Source organism: Melitaea cinxia, chromosome 7 (assembly GCF_905220565.1).
Source record: "Melitaea cinxia chromosome 7, ilMelCinx1.1, whole genome shotgun sequence".
NCBI classification, from domain to species: domain Eukaryota; kingdom Metazoa; phylum Arthropoda; class Insecta; order Lepidoptera; family Nymphalidae; genus Melitaea; species Melitaea cinxia.
In genome coordinates this window covers 10,535,899-10,548,917 of record NC_059400.1, presented here as the reverse complement: position 1 = coordinate 10,548,917, position 13,019 = coordinate 10,535,899, and the positions used below count along the sequence as shown (strand labels likewise).

The 13,019-nt window shown below is 33.3% G+C and overlaps 1 protein-coding gene across 2 annotated transcripts in view; it reads right to left on the bottom strand.

Moving 5' to 3' along the window:
• Positions 1–547: 547 nt before the first annotated feature.
• The window catches only part of LOC123655343 (G protein alpha q subunit), a 30,491-nt gene continuing 18,019 nt past the window's right edge, over positions 548–13,019 (bottom strand). The window contains exons 7-10 of one of the 2 annotated variants that reach the window (XM_045591155.1): positions 12,370–12,499; positions 11,705–11,858; positions 9,890–9,997; positions 548–673 (exon numbers count right to left, since the gene is read on the bottom strand). In XM_045591155.1, the coding sequence (XP_045447111.1) occupies positions 591–673; positions 9,890–9,997; positions 11,705–11,858; positions 12,370–12,499 (475 nt within the window). In that variant the 3' untranslated portion in view covers positions 548–590. Of the gene's footprint in view, positions 674–9,889; positions 9,998–10,219; positions 10,328–11,704; positions 11,859–12,369; positions 12,500–13,019 lie in introns of both variants that reach the window. The other variant, XM_045591154.1, reaches the window with a different exon arrangement.

The window sequence follows — 13,019 nt, the reverse complement described above, 5'->3', positions numbered from 1 at the left end:
AGGCTCGTGTTTTGTACTAGTATTTTTTTATCAACACAATTAAGTATTAGCTTTTAATATATACAACTGGCGAACATCGTACCGCCGTTTTTTTTTTTGCTTAAAAATAATAATTACATATTTCAAAATAAAATATAGCCTATCTTTCAATTTGGATCAAACTGCACACGGTGTGCAAATTTGATTAAAATCGGCAAAGTAGTTTAGAAGCCAATCGCGGACAAACAACGTGACGCGTAATATTATACATATTCAGATGTTTATTTTAAATATATTTTACAAATTTAAATTGTTTTTTAAATCAATTAAATTTCGTTATTTTTATTTACAATAATTATATACTTAGATAAATCATACAATATTAAATGTTAATAGTCAAGACAATGACATAGGAAGCACAAGTATATTTTTAATAACATTCGATGCAGGCATGCACGTTAAAAATATGATTATCAGTATTTTAGTATTTCAAGAACAACTCAAAATTTAATCAACAACAGCATTTTAACTTTTAAAAAGTAATGAAATGGAATAAATAAAACAAGTATAAAAATTAAAATATTTATTGCATATAAACAACTACAATAAAGTTACGCTAAATTAAATTCCTTTAAAGCGGTCTGCATTATAGTATCTTTAACGGCACAAAACACTAATTTGATATTTTCAGTGTCTTTAAAAATTTCCAAAGCAGCATGCAAAAATAAAAATAAATAGAAGTAAAATGTGTAATGACGGACAAAGTGAAATTTTTGTTTAAAAATAATAAGGAATGTATATTGATTTATGTTGCAAACAATCCCTAATTACTATATACTTTATTGCACTTATAAACAGAATATACAGAAAATTACATGTATAGTTGATGGCAAAGGTGGACTGATCCCTAGATGAGATCTCTTCCAGTCAACCACTGGTCATGAGAGAGAGTGTCATATAGCGGAGGACATAGTGCAAGAAATAACAACGTAAAGAAAATAGTTAAATAACTGTCTATATTACAAACTTACAAGTATAAATACATACACATATATATATCATACATATATATACATACCTTATATTTATATATACATACATATAGATATATATACATACACATACATATATATACATACACACATACATACATACACATATAAATACATAACATAATAGATAGGTAGTTACCTAGGTATACTTACATATTCACTAAGTAGATGTTTGTAAATTGACTTGAGAAATAAAGTGCTCCTTTAATTTACGTTTGTAGGAAACAAGGGAAGGATGCTTTCTGGCAGTTTGTTCCACAGTAAAGAGGCGCGTACCGCAAATGAATTAAGTTTAAATTTGGTATTGCACTTTGGTACATCTAGCTTTATTGTAATGCCAGGGCGCCTGGAACGATTAGGAGAGGGTAGGAAGTGAAACCGGGATAAGAAGGAGAGTTTGGGTCACGTAGGATATTAAAGAGAGTAGATGGATATGACGGCGAAGGCGAATAGGGAGCCATTTGATCTGAGCACGGAAGTGAGAGATACGATCAAACTTTCGCAAGCCAAAAATGAAGCGTACTGCGAGATTCTGAGGTCGCTCCAATTTTCTAAGCAGCTCCTCTATCAAATCCAGATAGCATACATCGGCATAGTCAAGGATAGGTAGGAGGGGATTGCGCGAGCATATATTTGGTTTTGAAAGGAAGAAAATACTGGAGACGCTTGAGAGAGTCGATCGAGTAATGTATTCTTTTGCTGGTTTCATTAACATGACCTTTCCAAGACTAGTTGCAGTCCATAATAAGGCCCAAATTTCTAACCTTATCAGAGTAAGGTATTGGGACCCCAGAGTAACAGATTTTAGGTACAAATTCCCAGTCAAGTCTGCTTCTTAACCGACTGCTGCCAATAATGATGGCTTGTGATTTTGCAGGATTTACTAGCAGACCAAAAGACAGCCCAGACCTAAACACCACTAACACCTTACAGAAGATCACAGCTAAATAATACTGTTTTCAAGCAGTATTATGTTCCTGTTGGTGAGTAAGGTGACCAGAGCTCCTGCTGGGGGGATTGGGGATTGGGTCGGCAACGCGCTTTCGATGCTTCTGGTATTGTTGGCGTCTATAAGCTACGGTAATCTCTTACCATCAGGTGAGCCGTACGCTTGTTTGCCGACCTAGTGATATATATATTAAAAAAAAACAGCAGCAAGATCATCATTTAAAATTCCAACCGCCTCATCCAATTCAGTCGATCGTCTGCATACAGATGGAAGGGAGAAGTGATAACACGGGAAACATTATTAATAAAGACAGAAAACAGTAATGGAGATCATACGCTCCCTTGTGGAACGCCAGCAGTGAGGTCCATCCAATACGACGAGTTATCATCGAGAGTCAAACACTGCTGCTGTCCAGAAAGATAAGAGTGAAACCAGGCAATAGCTGTGGGTGAAATATTAACAGCTCGCAAGGTACCAAGAAGAATGTCGTAGTCAACAGAGTTAAAGGCACTGCTGAAGTCCAGCAGAATCATGGCAGTGAGCTTGGTTTGATCCATCGCACACCGCACAGCCTCCGAAACATTCAGCAGCGCTCCCACAGTGCTGTGGAATGGACGGATATCGGATGGAAAAGGACATATGAGGTTGTGACAGGAAAGATGACTGTAAATTTGATTATGCACGACGGATTCTAGGACTTTGGAGAGTAGAGGAAGAATAGAAATTGGACAAAATTGAGAAGGATTAGTAGGATTGGCGGTTTCAGGGAGGGGCATGACAAGGGCTTTCTTCCATAGTGATGGAAAGACATTGCACGTAAGTGAAAAGTTAATAATGTGTGTTATTACAGGTACAATGTCCTCCAATACAGGAAGAATCATGTCGAGGCTGAGGCTATCGCTACTAATAGCTTTTGTTGATATGGAACGGACATGCTTCTTGATAGTTTCTTGTGAGACTGTTTCAAAAGAAAAGAGAGGTAGTTCTGGTGGAATAAAAGTACATAAAAATGAAAGAGTAGAAAATTTTGTATTAGAATCCACAATTATAGGAGGAGTAGTAAAGAATTTAAAGAGTTGAGATCAACGGAACTTTTACAAGTGTAGTTACCGTGGATTTGCCCACACCTAATGACCTCAAGAATCTCCAAGCTTGCGCTTGGCAGAGATCCTGAATTGAAGAGTGAATGTAACGGCGTTTAGCATCCCTGCACAATCTGTTGCAGATGTTACGAAGCTTTTTGTACACATTAAAGTTTTCTTCGGTTGGATTTTTTTTTGTTTTTCGTTTTCGCTCTATCGCGTTTGGCCATTGTCCTTTTGATAACATGTGTTAACCAGGGAGTAAGAAGATGTTTAATACGTACAGGTTTTACAGGTGCATGTGCGTCGTAAATTCTAATTAGTTCAGCAGTAAATGAGGTGACCATATCGTTGATATTGTTTGCCACGAGTGTAGTGGACCAATCCGAGCGAGAGAGCCAGTTGCCTGAGGGCTAACAACAGTGGCGCGAATATGGCTGGGCAGGTAAAATTACTATTTACAATTACTTGTTTATTTTATTAAAATACGTTAGCTTTTTTCGTAAAAACTGTTTATTTGTAATTTTTAAGTGATTTATTTAGGTCAATAATGTAATTTACTATAACAGACATTAATTTCGTTCCCGTGGAATTTAAATATATAAGAACGTTTTTTCGAATTTTGTGCAAATGATTATAACCTAAAATTAGACAGTGAATTATTTGAAGTCACGTAAATCATAAGGGTATTTTATCAAAGCCAAAATTTAATACTAAACTATAGCCAGTTTTTTTTTAACCAACGAGTACCGAAAGTTTTGACTGCGTTGTTATTGGTTCACGTAATCAACATAAAGAGTCCGTGTCACACAAACGCTGTAGTTATATGCACACTCAGTTGACTCAGCGACTAAATGCACGTAGCACAAGCACGAGTTTTAGTGAGTGAACGAGACGATATTGATTGAGTGTGAATCATGGCGGACACGTTTCACGTAGTTAAGAGTAGGTACTAACCGTTCTTTGTAATCTACAGAAAAACAAATTATATACGATTTGTTTAAATCATTTAAAGATTTTGATTGTAATATAACACACAGTGAACTTGCCCAGGAAATATCAAGTTCAATTGGAATAATTAAAAATAATATTATATAATACATTGTTTATTATAACTAGATAGATTAATTAAATACACATTAGTAATTTACAAATTACGTTAAACTACATTATAAATAAAAACTTTATATATATTATTAGATGTTTTTCGTTTTTTGAAGGTGTATGGAGACATGAAATTAGACCAATAAAATTACGGAAAAAGCGTTCTTCGAAATGTTATCCACAAGCTTTATTTTCGAGAAATACTCGGTACTCGTTTGTTAAAAAAATACAGACTATAGTTAAAGATCAAATATCTAAATATCCTAAGAAACATTTACGACTTTTATTCATTGTCTAATCCTAGAAGTCATGATTAATGCTTCATTAAAATTCAGTTCATGATATAGGTGTCTGATTACTAACTGCGTTACTTCAAATGAGGGTTTCTGTAGGAGTAATATATCATTTTATTAGATCATATGTTTCATTAGATTTGCTGTGTGGTTACGACAGTTAAAGAAGTAGTCACCCCCTCTCTTCCCATGGATGTTGTAAGAAGCGACGAAGGGATAACACAGTTCCGCTACCACCTTGGAACCGACCGATGGCGGGATAACCACCTAACTGCTGGGTTTGAAATACACAGGCCCAAGACAGGCAGCAGCGTCTTCGGTGCGACAAAGCCAGCCCTTTGGTTACCAACCCGCCTGCCCAGCGTGGTGACTATGGGCAAAATACATGAGTTCACTCCATTTTTGGCACGAACTTGTGGAGGTATATGTCCAGCAGTGGACTGTATTAGGCTGAAGCGATGATGATGATGATGATGATGATGAATAGATCACGCAAAATCAAAATCAAAAACAACTTTATTCAAGTAGGCTTCAAAATCACTTTCGAATTATCATTTTATAAATTAAAATTTTAGTGTTAGTTTTTATAAGTAAAAATTTCGCAGTTACTCTTTTGAAAATAATATAAACTGTTGTAGCATAAAATTAGCAATATCCTGCATGAAATCCTAGCCCATTTTTAAATAGACGAGCTAATTTGACAGTATCGTTCCGCATGCTACCTTTCGTGAGCGCGTATAAAGCACGGCTATAATTTACAATGAAAAACATTCTAATAGTAAAAGAATTCGTTTCCATATACGGTTTAGTTGTATGCCTTATGCCATAGTTAGTATTAAATATTAATATATGACATTATCGACGTTTTTAGGGCTAAGAAATATATCGTTTGGCGGTAATGCAGAAATATGTTGCCAGAGCTGCTCGTATATTACTTAAGACAAAACAAAATTTAAAAAGGGCTAGGAATTTTTACGTAAACGCAATCTATAAACACATTAATGATCCCCATTTAAAGGAAGTCTTGTTTGCGTTAGACATGATGCCAAAGCCTGGTAAATTTACGGCACTTAGCGGAATTTGGTCCAATCCTATGAAAATATTGGGTAAGATAACCAAATCAGGAGTTTATTTGAATAATTTTATGAATAGTAAATTTTGTCTCAGTTTAAATGTATACGATACGATATTTATATATTATTGTGGATAAGCCCACTTTGTCCAAGAGCTTTAACACACACGAGAATATAATACATATAGAAAAAATTTAACACGCTTCAAACACTTCACATAAACCAAACTAGCAATCAATACTTTCATTTAATCAGTATTTCTAAAAATGACGAAAGCTACGTCTGGCAGACATTCCGTATTCCTATTATTTAATAGAAAATAATAAAAAATAAATTATCAAGTCATTTCTTACACAGTAATAAATTCTGTGTATCCTGTGATAAGTTATACAAGTCGAAAATCATCATTTTACAGGAGAGCAAAAAACAAGATTTCAATAAACTCTTGTTCGTGAACTACTACTACTACTCCAATACTAGGTTACACAACACATAACTTCACAGAGCTAGAAACTATATTGAAACAACAAATACTTAACAGCAAAGTAATAAAAACAAAGATTCTGAATAATATGCGTGAAGACTGGATAAATAAAGAGATTATCGACAGAATAAGTGAGAGAAACTATTTATGGGTCCAACATAAGAACAATCCAAAATGCCAGAAGATAGAAGAAGATTTTAACCAAAAGAAGAGTAATACGGCTAAATTGATACGGGAAACAAAAAATTCATACTATTATAAGTTATTTAAAAACTATGCAAATAACTCAAAAAGGACCTGGACACTTTTAAACAAATTATCTCAAAATAAAATAAAACTGAGTTGTGCTCCCTCGAAAACCATCCTACAATCAAAAGAAGTTACGGATAAGAGAGAAATTTGTGAGGTTTTTAATAAGTATTTCTCAACAATAGGTTCCAATTTAGCTGAAAATATACCAAAAAAATTCCACGATATATTTCACCCTATTCATACAAAAAATTATTATAATTACCCTGAACTGTCGACATTAAAATTATGCACCACTAATGAAATTGATAAAATCATAAAAGATCTGGATTCTAATTCAAGTACTGGCATAGATAGAATTAGCACCAAAGCTGTAAAATGCTTACAAAATTTGATTTCAGAAAAATTGATGCAATGTTTTAATAAACTCTTGTCTGAAGGAAGTTTCCCTGAATCACTAAAAATTGCAAAAATAACACCTATATATAAATCTGGCCTTCAAACTGATCCAGGAAACTATCGTCCAATCTCTGTACTACCGGTCCTCTCTAAAATATTGGAAAAATTAATTTACAACCGCTTAACTACACACTTAGACTCTTTCAATTTTTTATCCGAACGCCAATACGGTTTCAGGGCTAAAAGCAATACTACTGCTGCAATCGTAGATCTGATAACAACTATAAGACAAAATATAGATAAAAAACACATTGTAGTCGGTGTGTTTATTGATTTAAAAAAAGTCTTTGATACTATTAGTCACAAACTTTTATTACGAAAACTAGAAAACATTGGTATCAAAGGTAGTGTTCTCAATATTTTAAAATCTTATCTGACAGATCGACTGCAGATAGTGAAAATTAGTAACGAAGAAAGTGGTGCTCTACCTATTACTTGTGGAGTCCCACAGGGCTCAATTTTAGGACCACTTCTCTTCCTAATATATATGAATGGTATCGCAAATTTGAAACTACATGATCATCTAACGTTATATGCAGATGATACATGTTTATTTTATTTTAGAAATAGAATAAATGACATTATCAGTCACGCACAGGAAGATCTAGATCTTTTAAATGATTGGTTTCATCATAATTTATTAACTATAAATGCTTCCAAAACGTGTTATATTATCTTTAAACCAAAAAATAAAATTATATCACAACACAATCCACTAACAGTTCATAATACTCCAATTGAAGAAAAAACCTGTGAAAAGTACCTTGGCCTAAGATTGGATAACCAGTTAAGTTTTAATAACCATATAGATCATATTAAAAAAAAAATGTCCTCTTTGATCATATGCCTAAAAAATATCTCTCAGTGCATTCCTCGAACATTACGCCATTCTATATACAACTCATTGGTTAAGTCGCATTTGTTATATTTGATTGAAGTATGGGGTAATTCCTCCAAAACAAAATTACAAGAGCTTCAAAGAAAACAAAACAAAATAATAAAAATAATATTTCGATATCCATATTACACATCTACAACTAAAATTTATAAAGAAACTAAAATCATGAACCTACGACAACTTTATATATATAACTCCTGTATTTTAATAAAAAAAATTATCAGTAAATCTATTCGTTCAAATTTGTCCTTTATAAAACGTATCACGAAGCGCAGCAATCGACGACCCAGCTTATTGGTTCTGCCTAAGACTAGGACGAAATTTGCCAAAAGGGATATCACATTCGAAAGAGCACAGCTTTACAACAAATTACCTTGTCTAATAAAAGATGTAAGCTCAGTTAACGAATTTAAATCTCGGCTTTCACAATATATTCTCAATAACACTTTATTGTTAGAAGAAACCATTTATACTATTCGTTAATTGAGCACTAGGATTTATAAGACGACGATATGTATGTTTTACTTTTATTGTAGTGTATTGTTCTCATGTAAGTGACATTGTCTTTTTGAGAATAAAGTTCTTTAACCTTAACCTTAACTAAGTGGGCTAGGTATCTTGTTTTTTAAAGTAAAACATTCTCTTTCAAAACACATTTAGTATTTTTTTTTTTGTAAATATTTAATTTTGAAGGTAATTTACGAATGAATTTTTGAATGATACCTTTTCTTTGTGTAAAATATAGAATAAATGACCCCAGGGCAACGTGTTCAAATAAAACAAGAATATAACCCTTTAGATTTATTATTTTTGGTTATCACTCGTCTATTCACAATAATTACCCGGAATAATTTTCCTGAATTTACCAGTTTACGAAACGAAAGTTTTAGGTTCAAAGTAACATAACTCTAATTATATCAGATTTTTACGGATTTACGAATAAAAATATTGATAAAATAAATGTGAAATTATATGCAATACATTTAAATCATACAACAAGAAAAATAGCGTAGAATACTTGATTGATTACTGAGAAACGGGTATAACTTGACAAATATCGATATTCGCGAATTTTTCACACGATTATATCACTTTGAACGAATTTATTTTTTTCTGATAATGCCCATGATCACATCACAAAAAGGATATAGCTCGACTTATATCACTTATCACGGAATGTATAGAATTCAAAAACTAAATAAAAACTGCAAAACAAGCACAAACTCTAAGTACCAAACCAAAAAAATAATCACAAAATATAATAGCAAAGAGGTACAAGGCAATTTCCTGTTCATACTCCAGTGTTGTGACAACCAATACAATTCATTAAATCTTAACTACTATTTTCATTTTTGTTGTATATTTGTTATCTATTCTGAAACTAAAATTAAAAGAAGCACCAATATACTAGTAATAATTCGAAAGAAATAATTCTGAGTTGTTCGACTTATTGCGTGTATAATTTGCATAAAAATAGAAAAATGTTGTGAACGTCTTTAGCAAAGTATCAAAAGAAAATGCTCATACATACAAAAAAAAAATACAACCGAACACAACACCAAAAAATTCTACTACAAACTTACCTCATCTCCATGTAGTTGTTTTAATAATATGCTTATAATTGTAATATAAATTAAATTAGGCAATATAATTTTTTGATTTAAAATAGATATTTACTTTATATATTAACACTATTTAAGAAAAACTTAGGTCTCATTTATCAAGTTTTTATTTATTTATAATGTATGCAGTAATTTTAAGCAAATCGATGTAACAGAAATTGATGCGATTATTTTGTTTTTAGTAAAAAATAAATTTACTAACCAATTACGAGTAAATTTTGTTGGAATCTATGTGTTTAAATTGTTAGTCAATATTTTTTATTAGTAAAAACGAACGCTTTAGATTCCACTTTATTAATAGCTATATACTTTTATACGATTATTAGCTTATTTTTAATTCTTTTAAACTCCTTTCAACGGAACATTTTTTTCTATGTTAAAAATAATTTTAAAGAAAGTAGAGTTTCTAATTCGTTAAAAAACATTTACGACGATGATGAAATGATAAAATAAATTTGCCTTAAAAAATTAGAATAGTACCTATTACCTACGTACTATAAATAAAATTAGTAATTATTTGTATTGTTTTAATCTTGGAATCTATTGGCACGATTTTAAAAATTCCTTTTTCGTAACTATCAATCAAAAAAAAAAAAAAATAAAATAAAAAAAATGGTACAGATTAAAAAGAAAAAAATCCCTTACCAGTCGCGCAAGTGAAGTGCGAGTAGATAATTTTCTCCGCGTCCGGGTTGAGGTCGACGAACATTCGCAAGATGAACTCGCGGGCGGTACTCGCATCGCGTTGCGGACCTGTGACGTCACTAGCTGTACTACTACACTAGCAATACTTTTAACTAACTTCAATAATCAATGCATATCAAATATGAAAACATGTTTACATTACGAGCTAGCAGTCTACCATTTACAAAAATCCTTAGCCTACAAAACGAGTGCAGATCGGTAATGTGCGGTTGCGTTTCCTGAATTACGTAACCTTTTTAACAAATTATCTAGCGAATTTATAATGTCAACCTGTGGCTGTCGTAAAGTGCGAATAACATTGCCTATCCGGATCGGGATTTTCTTTAAGGTACTTTTGAAGAATAAATTCTCGTGCGGGAACTGGATCGCATTTTGGTCCTATTGAAAAATGGTAGAAAAAATTATGATGCAAACCATAATTATGACGTATTTGTATCAAGGTGGTGTCCATTATTATTATCCCTGTGTGGCTACGGTAGTAAAGAATATAGCCACCCCCTCTCTTCCCGTGGCGACTAAGGGACTCCACTACCACCTTGGAACTTATAAAGCCGACCGATGGCGGGATAACCATCCAACTGCTGGCTTTGAAATACACAGGCTAAAGACGGGCAGCAGCGTCTTCGGTGCGACAAAGCCAGCCCTGCGGTCACCAATCCGCCTGCCCAGCGTGGTGACTATGGGCAAAACACGCGAGTTCGCGCTATTTTTGGCGTGAACTTGTGGAGGCCTGTGACCAGCAGCGGACTGTGATAGGCTGAAATGATGATGATGGTATCCATTAATCACGTAATGTTTTTAGCATCTTTTTAACCCCCTACCCAGAGGCGGCGTGTCCTAAAGCGCGCTGGTGCAGTGCACTCCCACGAAAATTACATAGGTAATCTTAAATCTATATTTCTGCATATTACATTCTAAGGATAGAATTTAAAAAAAAGAAACATTACATTCTTTCTAGTCCACTAGGACTATACCATAGTATTATATTACGTACATTTGGCATTAAGTTGTAACGAGTGGAGCGCCAGTGATTGCGTTCCTATGAAACGAAGATACGATTCCTAGCACTGTATTCAGAGCGTTAGAGACAGGCTGACGCGTGAAATAAAAGATTTCGTATGAGAAAATTAACCTAATCTGGAGCACCGCTCACGCGCGACGATGCTATACCGCAGGTTCAGGGGTGCGGCGTTGGGGTGCGGGGCGTGCTACGCGCCGCGGAGTTAACTTGCCTATGCGCTGTTGCCGTTTTTATGTATACAAACAAACGCGTTTACAAATAAATAAACCCTTTGGAAGCTCGTTTTTCGTTTATTTTTTGTGAAACCCCATCAAAAAATGTCACAATTCGCCTCTGCCCCTACCCTTGTTGATAGGTGGCGAGGTTTTAGACTAGCCAATACCCAAAAATCACATGTATTTTTTTGCAAGGTATATTGAAATGATCAAAATAAATTATCTTTCAGTTCAGGTATAATTAATATATTCAGTGCTGGTAGAATTTTAAAAATTAAGCATCATGATACAAAATTCCAGACAGATGTCAGGAATGCATCAAGGTTTGTTGGTTGTTTTTTTGGTTTAGAATCAGGCGTTGACGAAATATAAATAAACGTGATATCTCAATATATGCTGTGTATATTTCGTGATTTTTTCTAACCCCTACTCACCTTTCGAACCTCACGTGATTAATGGACGACCCCAAAAATAACTTTAATAACATTATTCATTTGGAAGTATTATAAAAGTAATTACCGTCGTACTCCGGAAAGTAATCTACAAGATGCGAATACATGATCTTCTCTTCGAGCAAATCTTTTTTGTTCAGAAACAGAATGACCGACGAGTGTTGGAACCACGGGTAGGTGATAATCGTTTTGAACAACGCCTTTGATTCTTCCATTCGATTCTGTAAATTATAAATACAATAATTAAATCATTATATATTACCTATAATATTTTGTATTTTTTTCAAACAGTTGAATAGTTCGTTCAATTTGATATGATTATGATATTGATATTCATCAGTCTCAATTTAATGCCTTTTCACGTTCGTATGGATGGTTTTAGGCTATAAAAAATTGTTTCCGTACATACATACAGACGATGCAGTAACTAATCTGACAAGTATTGAATCTGATTTCTCAACCCAAATTAGAGTTTTGAATTTTAAAATGCATTGTAAATTATGAGATTTTGAAGTGTGAGAAGCCTCAGGTTTTAAAAAATATTTTTAATAATAATACAATTTTTTCATTTAATTAATTCTAATTAAATTTTAAAATATTCATTTGGTAATAACATTACAGTTTGGTGATAATTAAACACTGAAAATGATAGAGTCAAAAAAAGATTTAAAGATATATAAACTTATTTTATACATAATTATCTTTATAACGTTTATGTATTCAACAACTCACCTCGTTTTCCGATTCGAATAAAATTTGATCATATTCACTAAGAGCTACTAAGAATATGATAGACGTGACATTTTCGAAACAATGAATCCACTTCCTTCTTTCTGATCTTTGGCCCCCGACGTCCACCATTCTGTTTACATAATATAAATTATAAACTTGTAAATATGTTTTACACACACACGGTCGTGTACTCCTTAGTTGGGTAATTTAATGAATGTCTTTTAGGTAACAGTCGGCTGATATATTGGGTCGGGGAAAAAGTTTCTTCGTATTTTATACAGGAATTCAGGGAAGTTTTTTTTTACATTAATTACAATACATATGTACCATTTTGTTCGATAAATTGCCGCCATCTCGTAGGTAGTGACAGAATTTCATTGCTGTAGAGATTTTGAGACTTCTCATTAAAAAGTCACGACAAGTAGTTTTGGCAGTCCCATCTTGATACTACCTAAAGAATTCTGAAGAGACCGAAACAGATGGAATGGAAATCTGAGGGTGTAAGATCGGGGCTATATGGTGGGTTCATTAAGACTTCCTAGTCAAACTCTCTCAATTTTTGTTGAGTGGCTAAGGACGTATGTGGTAGGGCGTGATGAAAAACCACACCTATTCTGTAGATCAATTCAGGCCGCTTATTCTCAATTTCT